The sequence below is a fragment of the Trichosurus vulpecula genome, chromosome 5, assembly GCF_011100635.1.
Source record: "Trichosurus vulpecula isolate mTriVul1 chromosome 5, mTriVul1.pri, whole genome shotgun sequence".
NCBI lineage: Eukaryota > Metazoa > Chordata > Mammalia > Diprotodontia > Phalangeridae > Trichosurus > Trichosurus vulpecula.
Genome location: NC_050577.1, coordinates 39,028,803 through 39,047,041, shown reverse-complemented (window position 1 = coordinate 39,047,041; position 18,239 = coordinate 39,028,803). Strand labels below are relative to the sequence as shown.

Below are 18,239 nucleotides of genomic sequence, written 5' to 3'. Positions count from 1 at the left end.
CTTTTAGGAAGTAGAGAGGAACATTGTATGTGATCCAGTCCAAGCAGGGAGGCTTAGAGAGGCAGATGCACGTAGGTAGTTAATTAACAGAGTAAAACCCAAGGCTCCAGCACTTTCTCTATTGTACCATAATGCCTCCCATTATATTTAATCAAATATTTATTCAGCACCTACTGTGTGCAGAGCTTAGGTATGGAGCCCAATCAGATGCATATTGGAGCTTTGTGCCTAGACTGTGAAAGTCAAGACTACCATTTTACTTCTAGTTTGAATGTGAGCCAGTAGAAGTTGGCTCTATCCAGGACAGGAAGAACCCCATATTTAGGCACAGTGACTGGATGAAAAAGGAGCTTTGAGTACTGAGTTGATAAGGGAAAACCATGAGCCCATGTTCAGCCTTCATTGGACATAATTGATTCAGTGGATTTTAAAAGGAATGGGGTTTAAAAAAAGAAATAATTGGAATGGCTGTGAGTAGTAGGGGTTAGAGGAGAAAACTACTGAACTAGAAGTGAGTTTTTAAAAAATATCCCAGGAGGAGTTAAGAGAGTACATGAGAGGAACATGACTCTCCTTGATTTGGGGATAGCCTCCTCTTCCCCCTGTGCTTTTATACAACTGTTTAAATTACAGGTTGTATTTTTCTATAGCTAGAAGCAAGACAAAATAGGCCCTGTTTTGTACAGATCTGCAAAATGCCTAAAATACTGACAAAATGAAAATGTTGTTCTGGCACAGCAATCCTAAGTTCAAACTAAGTGTACCTTATTGAGTGTACATGCAATAGGTCTCCATACAGTCTAAGTGAACATCCCATTGCCTATAATTAGAATACTGGCCATATAGATTTTAAATTAATTTCTGGCCTGTTGCCTCCCTGGCTCATGCCTCCTTTTCACCCCCACCATTCCCCTACCTATCAGCTCTTCACCAGTTCTGTAGTAGGAGAATTTGAATCTAGACATGGGATACAAGACACATGGGGGAAGCTCAAAGGAATACAATTAAGTGGAGCCATAATTAGGGGGTAGAAGGAAGGGGAGAAAAACTCTGCTTTCCCCTTACAAATTGTCCAAAGAGAGCCGGGAGTTCAAGTAAGGGGAATAAACCTCATTGCCTTGTGACCTTTTAAGTACTTTTTGGTTCTTACCCAAATCTCAGGCTTTTAGATTGAATTTAATGGAGTATAAGAATTTATTTATAATGAATTGATAATTTATTTATAATCTTTTGGTAGTGTTGACATTAGAGGTGGACAATACCATTATCAGTTTATATTATTGCTGGAAATAAGGAATATTTAAATATTTCACTGCTATTATTAACTTGCCCAATTCTTTGAGCCAGATTTCAGTCATTTGAGCTAAGGTTTCCTGTATAACCTTTTAAATTTTAAGTAAAAACAAATGCTAAAGGAAACAGGCAGGGCCTTGGTTCTGACATCTCCAAGTCAAGGTTCATTTGCTAATCGTCAAAAAGGATTGTGTAAACGCATTTTTGCACATAGCGCTATGGTTAGTTATTCAGATATAGTAAACTGGTAGGGGAAACATGGAGGGGAGGACATTCCAAGAATATGCACACTTTGGATGACAACTTGGACATGGGAGCCAAGGATGTTTTCAACATTTTGAAGCATCTTATGGAATTTTTCAAATTTTCTTTTATTTGTTATTTGTCTCCCATCCTTTTGTTTTTGTTTAGAGCCCGGTGGTCATAGTGGATAGTCAGAAATCTCAGAACCCTGCCTTTTGGAAATACTTGTTGGACAATGCTTAAATTTTACATCTAACATCACAGTAGGATTTGGATGCTAGCAAACTCGAGAGTTTTAGCTGAAACCAAGACTACTTATTCTTTATTTGCCTTTTGTCTGTAACAGTCTCCTGTTTTTCTGTGTGTAGTGTTTATATTTGCTTGTCTTTGGTGGTGGGAAAACTTAAGACTCCAGAATCCCTTTTCCTCGATTAAGATAACAGATTCAGTAGGATGTGTGCGTGTGCGTGTGTGTGTTTGTGATGTATTTATATGTTGTTTTGAAAGAAATAATTGTCATGTGGATGTATATTAGATGATAGTAAAAATGGAATTATTCCAGTGTGGTGTGGCTGAAGTAAAAGACCAGTAGAATAATGATCACTTGCCACAGCCATAGCCATTTCCCCATCATCACTTTTGTCCCAAGTTCATTTTAACAAGTTAACTTAAAGTTGTCTGGCTCTGTGATTGCAGTTTTTAAAAATCCTATGCCTAGAGTTTATTTTCATAGCTGCTTTACTATAGGGTAGAAATATGCATGTTTACATTTATGTAAAATATTTGCAGTGTAAAGTTTTATAGTTTACTCTTTTAAAAAAGTCACTATATTTAAATGAGAAATTAAAGTCAGCAATTCTTCTTTTGTTGTCTTGTTTTTGTTTTTCTTAAGGTAGACATAATGGAAATAATTTCTTACAATAACCCTTCATGCTTGGATCTAATGATAATGGAATCTTAAAAATGATTCTTAAAACTGGAAGTCACTAAGTTTAGGAAGTTTACAAGGCTAAAAGTTGAAAATGAATTATTAAAGGAATGACTTAGGAGCACTCTGAAATGGAGAAAGGGATACCTGAGAGCCAGCATGGATTCACCAGGAACAAGTTATACCAGACTAACTGCATTTCTTTTTTGACAGTGACCCTAGAGTAGAAAGCCAGGGAACTCCTGTGGACACCTAGGTATTAGCAGCTCATTCACTAGAGTTACAGTCTCCTTGTGAACAAGACAAAAGGTTATGGATTGGATGGAAAATGGTGAGTGGGTTGGAACAAGTTGATCGACTAAACCCAGAGAGTGTGAGAGGCCAGCAGGAGGTCGTAGAAGGAGTGCTAGACTTCGGGTCATTCAGAGCACTTACCAGGATGAGGCATGCCATCTCTCTTTGGTGAGGGGGCTGGATCAGGTGATTTCCAAGGTCAGGAAGGGCAGTTAATGCCACTGAGTGGCAGTCAGATTGGACAGAACTCTAGTGGAGAGCCACATGGTTCTTTTCCTTGGCCGTGTTTTGAACACCTTAAAAAAAAAATCAGTGACTTGAATGACTATTGATTTTTATGCTTTTTAAATGACATAAAACTAGAACTAGCCAATATATTAGATGACAGAATTAGAATTCAAAAAGATCTTGATGAGCTGGAATGTTGGCAAAAGCCAACAAGATGAAACTAAATAGGGATAAGAATGAAGTCATTCACTTAGGTTAACAAAAATCAAATGTTCAAGTACAGACTGAAGCAAATGAAGTTAAAAAGCAATTCATGAGGGGGAAAAGGCAAGGGAAGGGAGTTTAGTAGATTGAAAACTCAAGTCAAGGGGTTTAACAGTCAAGGAGGTGATAATGTTACTTCTTTTCCTGTGTCAGCCTAAATATGATCAATTGTGGCCAATTCCAGGCAAGTGTGTTCTAAGGATCATTGGCAAGTTAGAACATGTGCAAAGAAGAGACATCAGGATGGTTTGGAGGCTTGAAACCATGACATAGACAAGTGCTACAACGTGATGATAACTGCAAGAAGAGAAGACTTAGTAGGGAGAGGATTGTTCTCTTCAAACATTTGAAGAGTTGTTACATGGAAGAAGGATCAGATCCATAGGACAGAACTGTGACTAATAAATGGGAAATTAACAGAGACACATTTAGGGTCAACAACAAAATCTTCCTAATTAGAGGCATGCATATAAAATTAGCTATCTCAAAAAAGTAGAGAATTCCTCTTCACTGCAGGTCCTCATGTAGGGGCTGTATGCCTTCTTACTGGATGTGGTAGAAAGGATTCTTATTTTAGCTAATGGTCAAATCTCTAAGGTTCCTTCCGACTCTGGGGCAACGATTTTAAAAAGGACAGCTGCAATCTACAACTTCATCTGTTTCACTGATCTCTGCCAAACAGGCACTGCCCTTGGCCTGAGCCTGAGTTTTGGGGATCCTGTGAGGGTTTTCTGGCAAGTTGACCATTTTCTTATGAAGGTAGGCACCCATCCTCAAGCAACCACATCACTGGGGGGACTTGTTCTTCCTTCACTCAAAGGGCAATGGAGAGGCACATAGTAGATTTAAACAGACCTACAATCCATTACCAACAAGGACTTTGAAATTTCTGGTTAAGAGGGTGATTCTGCCATAAACATTCCAGCAAAGATCCCTAAGTGCACCAGATTGAAAAATGATCCAGAGACCAAAGAGAAACACCAGTAAACTCTTCCATCCTGTCCAGGACTGTCCAAGAAGGTGACCAAGAGCCTGCAGGTGCTGAGGGGAGGTAGAAGCCAGTACAAGCTAGTGTAAGGAGATCCTGAAATCTGTGGGAGCTCCAAGCTGGGAAGCACCAGGGAATCAGAAGCAGGCCAATCTGAAGCAAACTGGTATTTTACTTTTCAGGGATTATGCCTGGGGATGTGAAAAAAAGTGCGAGTTCCCAAAGACAAGGGGATCACAGCTCTAATCTGTTGGAGCAGCAGGTGGGGACAGAGCTAGCTTTTTGATAGGTCAGTGTTCAGGGAGACAGAGCCAGGGAATGAACCCCTAAGAGAACAAGGAGCCACAGAGGGACTTTTGCAGGAGGCCTGAGACTGGCCTGTCAACAGCATTTGACTGGAGCCCGACTATAGCAAGTGATAGAGCCAAATCGTAGGTAGAGATGGTGCAAGGAAAAAAATGAGGCAGAGGCCAACATCTGAACTGAACCACCAGGAAAAGGACTGGACCAGAAGATGGAACCTTGTACCAGCTACCTCACCTAGAACTGCAGCAGAAGTGGCATTCGGACTGCTGAAGAGACGGGACCAAAGAGGGGCTTGCCCATCCCATCCCGAGTGCAGAATAGGGAAGAGTCTGGTCCTGGCATAAAGTCCCCATCCACAAACTGAGATTGGAGATAGGAGTAAATGAGAGTTTCATTCAAAATGAATCAACTTGATCCTTAAATTATATGCCTTTGTGGAATATCCCTCTGCTATGGCTGAGTGAATCTCCTTTTGTTAACCATTAAGAGCCTATGAGTGTCTCCTGTCATTCCATTATCCCACCAAAACAACCAGGGGCCTGGCCTGAGGGAGGGGCCGGGTGTAGTCTTTGCAATTTCACCATACACAAGCTCATATGATTTAAAGTTGTTCTTTCCATTTACTGACACTGTGTACGCTGTTTTCCCCGTTCTGCTTACTTCACTTTGTATCAGTTCCCACCAGTAACAGTAACATTTTATTGCATTCATGAACTATAATTTATATAGCCATTCCCCAACTCATGGTCATCTACTTTGTTTCCAGTTCTTTGATAACATAAAAAGTGCTGACATAAACATTTTAGTGTATATGGAGCCCTTTTAAAGACTATTTGCATACTTCCAAATTGGAAAAATGAAGTATTAGACATTCCTTATTCTCCTATAACACAGTAAAAACATATAATCAATAAAGAGCATTTGAAGAAGGGAGTCAAAACTTAAATGGAAACTAATTAATCCTAAAGGATTAATTGGATCTTAAATCCCAAAGGATTAAGTGGATCAAAAAGCAAATCATAAAGACAATAGCTAATTTCATAAAATAAAAGACAATGAAACAACATATGAACACTTCTGGGATGCAGCCCCAATATGGTCTTTGGGGAGAAGTTTCTATCTTGAAACACTTATCAACAAAAGAAAAATAATAGATCTGGGCATGCAACTTTAAAAAAAAAAACTAGAAAAGCAACAAATCAGAAAACCTCAACTGAGTACAGAAATAAAAATTCTGAAAATCAAAAATGGTGGAGAAATGAAGAGGAAAAATGAGTTGATAAATAAGGCCAGGAGCTGGTATTTTAGGGGGAAAAAAAGCCTAATAAATAGTTTAAAAATTTAATTTAAAAATAGAGAAAACCCAGGTGGGCAAAAATGTAAACAAAAAAAAAGCCATAAAAATAAAGAAAATTATGAACTATTCTGCTCAGTTTTATGCCAACAAAAATGATAAATGAAAAGTATCAATATTTATAGAAGTACAAAATGCCCAGGTTAACATAACAAGAAACAATTTAAACTTAGATAATCAAAAAAATTAAGGAGATATTTCCTTAATTTTGGTAAGCAGTATCTATGTAAAACCAAAAGCTAACATCTATAATGAAGAATGGCTAGATGCCATTCCAATAATATCACACGTCAAACAAGGATGTCTACTGTCACCGCTATTATCTGCTATAGTTCTAGAAATTCTAGTTTTAGCAATAAGACAAGAAAAACTGAGGGACTAAGCATAGACAAAGAAGAAAACGAAATTATCACTTTTTCTGATGATATTTTACTTAGAAAACCCTAGAGATTCAATTCAAACTGATCGAAACAACAACCACCAAAACATAGGGATATAACAAGCCCACGAAAATCATCAGCCTTTCTATATATTACCAATAAAACCCAAAAAGAAAGGAAAAGAAATTCGATTCAAAATTACCATAGAATGTATAAAATATTTCAAATTCCACCTACCAAAACACATAAAGAAATTATATTAATGTAATTACAAGATACTTTCCAGAAATACAAGAAGCCTTAAATAATTGTAGAGATACTAATTGTTCATTGTTGAATCAGGCCAATGTAATAAAAATGACAGTACTACCCAAATTAATTTATAGATTTAATGACACGGTAATCAAACTACCAAATAATTATTTTATAGAACTATACATAATAATAGCAAAATTAATCTGTAGGGACAAAATATCAAGAAGTTTAAGATAAATAATGAAAGAATGGGAATGAAGGGGGCTTAGGAGTATTAGATCTCAAACTGTACTATAAAGCAGTAATCATCAAAACAATCTGGTACTGGTTAAAAAATAGAAAAGTTGATGCATGGAACAGATTAGGTACAAAAGCCCCAGAAGCAAACAATGTAGCATAGTATTTGACAAACCCCAGGACACAACTATTGGGGTAAGGACTCATTATGTGACAAAGACTGCTGAGAAAATTAGAAAGCAGTATGGGAGAAATTAGATTCAAACTGGCATCTCACACCATACACCACAATAAACTCCAAAAGTATTCCTGACCTAGATATAAAAGGTCATGTAAACAAATGAGAAGGAAGGAGGTTCCTGTAATAGCTATGGAGAGTTCTTGACCAAACAGGGAATAGGGATGTTCGTAAGAGATAAAACGACAATTTTGATTTTGTAAAATCAAAAAGATTTTGTACAAACAAAAAGGAGTTAGAACTCAAAAGGAAACAACTTGGGAAAAATCTTTGCAGCAAATTCTCTGATAAAAAAGCTAATATCCAAGACACAGGGAACTTACACAAATATCTAAGAACAAAAGCCATTCCCCAATAGATTTAATAAATTATCAGAGAATGTGAACAGGCATATCTCAAAAGAGGAAATGTAAGCTATCAACAACACATGGGGGAAAATGGTCTAAATCATAAATGATAAGAGAAATGCAAATTAAAATGAGTTTCTATTTTACCTTCATCAGATTGGTAAAGCTGGATTAAAAAAAAAAGGTAAATGACAATTGTGGGAAGATTGACACACCGCCTGTGCTGTTGAGGAAGGTATGAATTAGTTCAACTAGACTGGAAAGCAATTTGCAACTATATCCCCAAATTTATTAAACTACATACCCTCTGGCCTAGGGATACCATTTCTAGGCATATATCCTAGACAGGCTAAAAATAGTTGGAAAGGACCCATATATACACAAAAATATTCATAGCAATACTTTTTGTAGTAGCAAAGAACTGGAAACAAAGTCTGAACAAATTACGGTATTTGAATGTAACATAATATTATTGTACCTTAAGAAATGACAAAAAAAGACAGATTTGGGGAAACACAGAAAAACTTGCATAAACTGATGCGCCAAGTGAAATGAACAGAACCAGAAGAACAATTTCTACAATGACCACAGTCTTGTAAAGGAAAACAACTCTGAAAAGCTTAAGAACTAATCACAACTTCATGTGGCTGATGGTGAAGGATTCTTCCTACCTGTTGGCAGGGAGGTGATAGTCTGTGGGTGCAGAATGAAACATTTTCAGATACAGCCAATGAATAAGTTTGTTTTATTTAACTATACTTTTAGTTATGTAGATAATTGGACAGAGGGGTTAGTGATAATAAAATTAGAGAGAAACATCAATGGAACACTTGAAAAACACAGAAGAAATCAGAAATGTGCAGAAGGAGAAAGGGAAAAGCAGGACAGTGTTGATACCACCGTATTAAATATGATCTATGCTTTAAAAAAAACCAAATGTGATAAAAATTAAGAGTTTCATATACCAAATTTTGCTTCTCTTTGTATATGAAAATATTCATGTTTGTCAAATTTATGAAAAGGGAAAGACAAGACCCCCCGAATTATGAAAGACTAGCTAATTCAGCAAGCCTCGATACACTCAGACAAACAAAAACCCAACAGACACATTTTCTAGATGATGGCACTGAGGATTCACACGGCAGGGGGCTGCAGGGGCCAGAAGAGTCCCACTGATGAATCTGATTTATCTCCAGCCCTACTTCCCAACCTTCTGGTTCCATTTCACACTGGGTTCTGAACAACAGCGTGAGGAACACTGGATGTGGACTTGGGAGACAGGGATTTTCTGTGTCCAAGGCTCTTCCTCTCTCTGGACCCATTTCTTCTTTCTAATGGGTTGTTATGAGGAAATGTTAAGAAGCTCGGATATTTCCATGGCAAGTTAAAGTTGACAAAGCGTTTTTTTGTTCACTTTCTCATTTGAGTCTCTTAGCCATGCTTGGGGCTGGGTACTATAGCTATTATTCGCTCCACTTTGCAGTGAGAAAATTGAAATTAAGGGGTTACTTGCCTTGCCCATGGGTATACAGCTACTAACAGGCAAAGGCAGTACTTGAACCCAGATCTTTTTGACTCCATCTGCGTTGTATCCATTACAACAAAGGAAACCTTAAAGCATTTTTATAAATGTACTTTTATAACAAACACAGGTAGCCCAAGAGAACAAAAATTTGCTGTATCTGACAAGGAAAGAGAATAGAGATTAGGAAGGAGACCCATATTTCAAAGAAATGGATTTTATTGTGTGTAGGCTGTGCAATATGGTCAGTTCCAAAATCTATATAGTGGATATATTAAAACATGTATTACAAGATTACATGACTCATAGGGAAAAGCACATTTAAAGGGAGGACATAACACACTGCACAAGTCAGCTCTAAAAAACATGTCCTCCTGGAGGAGGCCAGATTCCTTTGCTTCAGAGGCATGGAAGAAAAGCCAGCAGAGGGGAAAGAAAACAGGTCTCCAGGGACATTCCAGTGCAGAGATGAAGCATCCAGTAATAAGCACACACTTACGGACCCCCACGGCAGCAACATGGTTAGCAGCAGAAGCCGTTTGATGGGGCAACAAAAAAACAGGATGATAGACAAAGTGAATGGCTGTCCATGAGGAAGTCCTGCTGCGTGTACAATGTGAACGCTTTCATTCATCCATATCTCCCATAAAGGATCTACCCAACAGAACATGCTGGAGGCTTTCCTCTGATTCATTCTCTGTCCAAGAGGGAGCAAAAACACAGATATGTCATTAAATCATGATTTTAAAAAATCTCCATAGACCTGCCCACAGTTTCTGAGCATGCAGGTCCTGTCTGTGATCATTTAAGAAGATGGTCTTCATCACTATGAAAAAACTCATAATGCCCATGCTGCCAAGGATTGGGCAGTAGTCATAGAGAGCGTCAAAGGATGTTAGAGGTGGAAGGCCTTCGAAGTCAACATGTTCACCCCATCACTTAAGTGATAAAGAAGATAAGTCCCAGAGAGATGGACAGGCTGACACAAGACTACTAACTTCCTCCACACCACCCCCCAGCCAATCTGCTCTGGCTGCCTCTGTCCCGCCAAAGTGCTATATGCTGTCTAAGTTAAAAAGAACTGAAATCCTTTTTTTTAATCTTAAAAAAAGAATTTCGAATTTGTGCCAACAAAGAAGGTCAATAAAACAGATTTAAATCCAGACTGTTAACACCCTTTTGGCAGTGTTTAGCAACACTGAACTGGTTACAAACCATGAAGCAAAAGCAAGTCACTGAGAGTAAATGAACTGCCTTTATTCCTTCTGCACCCATGAATCCCCATGTCAGGGATGTACAGCAATAGCTCCTCCCCACTTGATGAAAGGGGAAAGCGTTTGTTCATTGACATGAGTCAGGGATTTTCTTGTCTGCATCCAGTCTTTAGGGAGACATCGACAGGACTGAGTCTAGCCCTGCTGAATCCAGCCCCAGCAATGCACGTATTTGACATCTTCATTTGGAGTCCGGGTCATAAACTGGGATCCCAATTGCATCAGTGCGTGGGCTACAGACATGTGCACTGTATGGCACATTCCTTGCCCTATTTGTGATACGTTTGCACAAAACGTACAGAACACTCATCCTCTTGCACAGAAAGAGCCATTTGGTAGTTCTAGTAAACAGAGACATCATTAATGCCACAGGGACAGAGAGCAGATCGCATTTGACCCTTCTTTACAGGACAGAACAAAGACCTCTCTAGCCAGACTGACTGCAGGATGACTCACAGGCCTGGTGGACTCACATGTAAAGAAATCAGCAGCTCCCATCTGCAGACACAACAATAAGATCCACGCATGATTCATACACCTGGAGAGGTGTCACAAAGAATTCACTCAGGAAGGATGAGACGCACGGAGACATCATTTTCGGTGGCAAAACCCTATACAGTTAAGACTGGGGACCAGGTTTCCTGAAGGGCTGAGAGAAGACAGACTGCACCCAGGTGGAAAACCACATCTGTGAACTTTACAAGAGAATGGTGTGGAGGTGTGGTTACTAAAATTGGATAATGAAGCTCAGCTCAGATAAATGGAACGAACAGAGAGAAAAGAAAGCCTGGGACATAGAAATGGGCTTCCCCTTCAAGGGAATGCCAAGAAAATGGACACCAACCTCCAGGACGGTTTTTCCAGCTAATCTAAAAAATTCTCAGTAAGCCTCTGTTCTCATAGGAGTCAGAATGGGAGCTGACCCTCTATCTCTCTTTTGAAGCTGCTCAGTGTGGGGCTGAACCAGCATCTCCTCAGGGAGGGGTGGCTGCATGCCCTCTGCAGATTCACTACATTTCAAGAGTCCGCTGGGGCTTACAGTGGCCAAGGGTCCCTTCCATGGTGGCACGGGAGAATCGCTCCATCAGTTATTGGCATCCTTGGCACTTCAAGTCACTGATGCTGAAGTCTGTACTGTTGTGTGGTCCTGACGCTGCTCAAGGTCAGAGGAGGATAGAAGAGCATTGTTGTGACCTCCACGCCTGGGCTATACCCAGAGACAGTTGAAAACTGCAGATCAAAACTCAATTCAAACAACACCCCCAAAAGTCTGTGTATAGACAGTGCTAAACTGAGGTATCATTGTCTTATCACGTAGTTTTCTGGGATATGGAGATTTGTTACTGTTTTCCAGTTAATTTGCCGTTACAGTTGAACAGCAGACCAGCTCCCACGAGTGAGTCTATGAGATGCCATCTACATTTTGGATTAAGACAAGGATACAGTGGTCCATTTTTCTTCCAGTCAGAACTAATTAAGCATACATCTCCAATAGCCGTCAGCAGCAAGATGGTTGGTTTTTGTTTTCTTCATGCAGAGATTTGGCATGACTATGCCAGTCTGAATTAGTGTCATGGCAGCTGCTGTCCATTCCACAGGGGATACTGTCCACCTTGCATCACTTCATGTGAAATAGCGACACGGTGTGGAGTCAATGTAGCAGTGTGAAGTACATCTCAATTCCCCATAGGACCTGAGGCGAGAAAGAGAACCTTGGGTCAGAAAGAATTCCCTGGGTACCATGGGAACTTAGGATTTGCAAGTTGGAAGGAACCTGGATGATAACAGCACACATTAAGAGCTTTACAAAGACCATCTCACTTCATCCTCAGGACAATGGGGGGAGGCAGGTACTACTACTATCTCCACTTTATAGAAGAGGAAACTGAGTTTGACTTGCCAGGTCTACACAGCCCGGATTTGAACCCCTGAGTCTGAGCCCAGCACTCTATGCATGGAACCACCTGGAAACTTCCTTAGAGACCATTTAGTTCAAGCGCTCTTAACCCTTCTGTCACGGACCCTTCTGGCAGTGTGCAGTGAACCTATAGTCCCCTTCTCAAATCCTGACTTCAAATGTGTAAAATAAAATACAGAGGATTGCAAAAGAAACCAATTATATTGAAATGCAGTTAGCTAAATATTAAAAACAAGTTCATTGAGTTCCCAGAAATTTATCCACATCCCTCTTAGGAATCTGTGGACCCCAAATTAAGGACTCCTGGTCTAGTGCAATGATGAGGTAAAACCAGCCCAAATAGGGGAAGCTGAAGAACTGGGATTTGAATCTGAACTTTTGGATTCAGTGCCCATGAAGCTCCTTCTTGACAGGGGAGTTGTTATAACTAATCAAGCTAGCAAAAACATTTATTAAGCACCTAGTATGCGCCAGTCGCTGTGCTAAGTGCTGGGGACACAAAAAGAGGCAAAAGACAAGGAGTTTACAATCTAACGGAATTATTCATCTCAGTCCATCATCCCGACCTCGGCTTCTCTTCATTCCCTTCTGTAGTTCAGCAGTCCAGCAGAGCACTGGCCTCCTCCTTTGAATCCCTTCCCTCCTTGTTGCCTTGTTCCACTGTTCATGCCTGCCAACTCTTAATCCTAGCTGCCCCCAGCTGAGCAGCACTGGAGGACACTACCCAAGCAAGTAGCCTGGTCCCCTGTGGATTCTCGCCTTGCCTCACTGCTCACCTGTTCTCCCAGTCCTTTTCTCCTGCTTTGGCTGACATTCTATTGCACATCCGCAATGGCCTTTCTCTCTTCTGAGGCCCCCAACTGCACCCCCTGCACTCTGTCTTGCACCCAGGACTTTGGCTCCTGCTCTACTGAGTAACTGAGGTCCTGCACAGGGACCTCCCTTCATCTATGCCTTCCCTCTTTGCTCCAGCCTCGGAAGAAGCGGCTCTTCCCCTTTTTTAAAGATACAAGTTCAGTAACAGAGTCAGCAGGTAAATGCCTCTACCTTGCACCCTCAATCCCATCTCAACTTCTGGGAGTTTGTCTCACTGATTATTTCATCTCTCCTGTCTTCCATCTCTCCCCATCAAAGGAGGCCTTCCCTGCTGCCTGACCATGTAATGAGGTCTCCTCATCCTTAAAAAACAAACACCTTTCACTTGATGGTACCACCCCCTCAAGCCCTGAGAAACATCATCTACCCTCACTGTTTCCATTTTCTCACAAGCCACCCCATCTCTTCACCCCCTACAATCTGGCTTCTGACTCCATCGTTCTGCAGAAGCCACTTCCGAATGTTACCAATGGTCATTCATCTCTCAATCCTCATCCTCACCGGCCTCTCCCCAGTTCTGGACATTGTCGACCACGCCCTCTCTCTGGATACTCTCTTACCTTAGCTTGTAGGGAGCTGAGCCTTCTGGCTTCTCCTAAAGACTCATGGGACTACTCTTCTCAGTCTCCTTTGCTGCATCACCCATCTCTTGCCCCCCAAAGACAGATGTCACGAGCCATCTTCTCTATCTACTCTCCCTTTGGCTCCCATGGATTCAGTTACCCTCATGCTGAGGATTTCCAAACATCCAGCCTCTCCATACATAATCTCTCAAACTCTAGTCCCGCCTTTCCACCCAGGCATTCTGTTGCTACCTCAAACTCCACATCTCCAAATGAGAGGTCCCATCTTCCCCCATACCAGTGCTCCACACTGCCCTGTTTCCGATGGCTGCACCCGTGTTCATGCTCACCCAGGCTTACAGCCTCAGAGTCCTCCGTAGCTCTGCTCTTCCTCTTCAGAGCCCACAGAGCCAATCCTTTTACCAAGTCTCATTCATTTTATCTCCACACGCATCATGTACATCCCTTCTTCTCCACTCACATGACCATCACCTACCTCAGACCCTTATCACTACTCCCCTCCATGTTGTAAGAGCCCTCTGATTGGTTTCCACAATTCTAGTCTCTGCCCTTTTAAGGCACGAGTGATCCTCCTAGAGCACAGGTCTGAGTGTGTTCCTCCCTTGCTCAAATACATTCAATGGCTCCCTATAGCCTCTAGAATAGAAGACACGTTTCCTAGCCTGGAACTGCCAGTTCTTAACAGTCTAGTTCCACTTGACGGCCTCATGTTAAACACTATATGTTCCTGTCCACCTGGACGAGGAGCTTTCCCTGGCCTGAGCATTCCATCACCTCAGGCTCCCCCAATCCCTACAAACCATTTCCCATTTCTGGGATGTACTCCTTGCTCATCTCTGCCTTTGGCTTCCAGGAAGCCTTCTCTGATCTCCACGAGACTGGAGCCCTCTCCCACCTCCACTTTTCCTGGGTTTGTCCCAAGCCGGTCTTGTATCACATGTGTATGGAGATATGCTCGGCCTCTCTCCAGCCCGGCAGAACAGGGCTCCTGGAGAGCAGGCAGAGTTTTGTTTCTGTGTTGGCATCTTTAGTATCAGCACAGAGCCTTGCATAGAGTGAGCACTTGATCACTGTTTGTGGATCTGGAGTTTGGAATGGAATCCCAGCCTGGCCCACTTTCCCACAATCCACCTGCAGGCTCCACAATCTGGCTCAGGGGTAGCTCTTGCCTGCTCCCTTTTCCACAGGAATGATGGCTGACAGGAAACAGAAGGTCAGACTGGAGAAGAGGAATGTTGATGAGGAGACAAAGGAGGCCAGTCAATAATCAGGAGATAATGTGGCACACGGCTCTGGCCCAGTACACCCAACCTCCCCAGAATGGCAGTGTTCCAGCGAAGGCCATGTGCTGCCCCGGGAGAGTCAGGAGAGCCACGTTTCAGGAACACAGCTGCCATACTCAATAGCTGGGCTACTGTGGGCCCCTTCTACAAGAACCTTGGCCCCTTCAAGCACAAAGACAGGAACGGAGCCTCAACAGCCTCTGGGCCTCCTCTCTGCTCTCATTCTACACAGCTCACATATTTCCTTGCCTCTGTGAGGGTGGTGATGTTTTTCCAGTGTAGAAAACCCAACAAATCTACCAAGAAAAAAACCCACTAGGCCCTATTCCTCCACCGCTCCAAGAGAACACCGTGTCCCCTTTCTCAATGAAAAGCATTATTCCCATCAGACTCTGAACTCCTTGACAGCAAGGACTGGGAGGTTTTGCCTTTCTTTGTAGCCCCAGTGCTAAGCATGGTGCCTGGCACACAGTAGGTACTTAATAAATGCTTATGAACTTGTTCATATGGAATGCAAAAAAGAACGTACCTTAGTATAGCTGTAGAATTTCAGAGCCTGAACGTACCTTCAGGGTTGTCTAGTCCAGCCCCTTCCTTTTCCAGATAAGCACGCTGAGGCCCAGAGAGCACAAAGCAATGCATGGCTCCCCCTCTACCATGCTCCCTGTCTCCTCTCCTCCCCTCAAGTCCTACTGTAACCTCCTGACAGAAGATGGAGCATGCAGGCTGTCCACTGGCTGGCTAGTCCCCCCCCCCCATACAGGACCAGCCCCTCTTTTTTTCCCTGATCACTCATCTCTGGTATAGAATCCATTGGGCTCCTGCTTCTTTAATATAATGAGGTGCGACATGCTCATACCTGCCACAAGCCCTTCACTGTCCTTGGGTAACCTTCAACTTGAAATATCACTCCTCTCATCTAATGTCACCTTTGGTCCCCTCTCTAGGTGTGGTGGAGATGGCTCAGGGGATAAAGTGCTGGATCTGGAGTCAGGAAGCCCCGAGTTTAAATCTAACCTCAGGCACTTATTGGCTCTATGACCGTGGGCAAATAACCTTTGAATGCCTCCATTTTCTCCTCTGAAAAATGGAGATAACCATAGCACCTACCTTGCAGGGCTGCTGTGAAGACTGAATGAGATGATAACTGTGAGGGGCTTAGCACCAGCCTGGCACAGAGTAAGGACTTTGGGAATGCTGATCATTATTATCATCACATAAAGTACTTTTCAAACCTCAAAAAGCTCCATAAACACTCTTTGTTGTTATTTTGTCTTTCCAGTTGCTCATGGTTAGGCCAAGCTAATATGATAAAAATGACAATTTTACCTAAATTAATCTATCTATTCAGTGCCATACCAATTGAACTACCAAAAAATTATTTTACAGAGCTGGATAAAATAATAACAAAATTCATCTGGAAAAACAAGAGGTCTAGAATATCTAGGGTATTAATGAAAAGAAATGCTAGAGAAGGTGGCCTAGCCATACCAGATATTAAACTGTACTACAGAGCAGCAGTCATCAAAACTACCTGGTACTGGCTAAGAAACTGAGCTGTGGATCAGTGGAATAGGATAGGAACACAAGATGGAGAAGTCAATGACTATAGCAACCTACTCTTTGATAAACCCAAAGAGCCAGCTTCTGGGCTAAGAATTCACTATTTCACAAAAACTGCTGGGAAAATTGGAAAATAGTAGGGCAGAAACTGGGTATAGACCAATATCTTACACCATATACCAGAATAAAGTCAAAATGGGTTCATGATTTAGGAATAAAGGCTGATACTTTAATTTGGGAGAGCAAGGAATAGTTTACCTATCAGATTTATGGAAAAGAAAAGAATTCATGACCCAACAAGAGATAGAGAGCATTACAAAATGAAAAATGGATAATTCTGATTACGTTAAATTGAAATGTTTTTGTACAAAAAAAGCCAATGCAACAAAGATTAGAAGGGAAGCAGAAAATTGGGAGAAAATCTTTACAACCAGTGTCGCTGATAAAGGCCTCATTTCTAAAATATACAGGGAACTGAGCCAAATATATAGGAATACAAGCCATTCCCTAATTGAGAAATGGTCAAAGGATATGAACAGGCAGTTTTCATAGGAAGAAATTAAAGATATCTATAGGCATATGAAAAAATGCTCGAAATCACTACTGATTAGAGGAATGCAAATCAAAACAACTCTTAGATACCACATCTCTCCTGTCAGATTGGCTAAAATGACAAAACAGGAAAATGATAAATGCTGGAGAGGATGTGGGAAAATTGGAACATTGTTACATTGCTGGTAGAGTTGTGAACTGATCCAGCCATTCTGGAGAGCAATTTGGAACTGTGCCCAAAGGGCTATAAAAATGTTCATACCCTTTGACCCAGGAATACCACTTCTAGGGTTGTATCCCAAAGAGATCACACAAGTGGGAAAAGGACCCATATGTACAAAAATAGTTATAGCAGCTCTTTTTTGTGGTAGCTAAGAATTGGAAATCAAAGGGATGCCCATCAATTGGGGAATGACTGAACAAGCTGTGGTATATGAAGGTAATGGAATACTATTGTGCCATAAGAAATGCGGATGACACGGACTTCACAACAACCTGGAAAAACCTACACGACATAATGCTGATTGAGCGGAGCAGAGCCAGGAGAACATTATACTCAGCCACAGATATATGGATTCTGTGAGGACTAACCCTGACAGACTTTGCTCGTCTCAGCAACACAAGGTACAAAGACAACTCCAAAGGACTCACGATGGAGAATACTGTCTATATCCAGAGAAAGAGCTATGAAGTATGAATGCAGATTGAGGCACACTTCGTGCTAGCCTTTCCCCACCCCTCCCTTTTTTTTTTTCTTTTTCTCTCTTTTGTTTTTGGGGCTTTTTTTTGGTTCTGTTTCTTCTTTCTCATGATTCATTTCATTGGTCATAATTCTTCTCCATAACTTGACTAGAGTGTAAATTAATTCAATGCGAAGTTACACGTGGAAGTTATATGGGATTTCATGCCGTCTTGGGGAGGGAGTGGGGGAGGGAGGGAGGGAAGAAAATCTGGAACTCAAAATTATGTAGAACCAAGAGTGGTAAACTAAAAATAAACAAAAATTAAATTAAAAAAATAAAATAAAAAAAAGGATATAGACTTCCGGAGGGCAGGGGTTGTTTCTGCCTCTCTCTGTAGTCCCAGCTCTTACACGGTACCTGGCACCCAGTCAAGAAGACGGATGGAGATAAGACCTGTGATTCCATAGGTATAGGGAGCCTTGGTGAGGAACTTCCTCTCCCTGGGCAGACTGGCACCTTTCCTTTAACTTGGAGTCTTCAAGAGTTCTCTGGAGCAGGGCTTCTTAACCTTCTTCCATTCAGGAGCCCTTTGGCAAGCTTAAGAAGCCCTGCTCCAGAGCACCGAGAGC

At 41.5% G+C, this 18,239-nt stretch overlaps 1 protein-coding gene across 1 annotated transcript in view; it reads right to left on the bottom strand.

Annotated features, from left to right (window-relative positions):
* Positions 1-11,536: 11,536 nt before the first annotated feature.
* Positions 11,537-18,239, bottom strand: part of COLQ (collagen like tail subunit of asymmetric acetylcholinesterase) — a 46,695-nt gene continuing 39,992 nt past the window's right edge. The window contains exon 7 of the mRNA XM_036760488.1: positions 11,537-11,844. Within this exon, the coding sequence (XP_036616383.1) occupies positions 11,775-11,844 (70 nt within the window). The 3' untranslated portion in view covers positions 11,537-11,774. The remainder of the gene's footprint in view (positions 11,845-18,239) is intronic.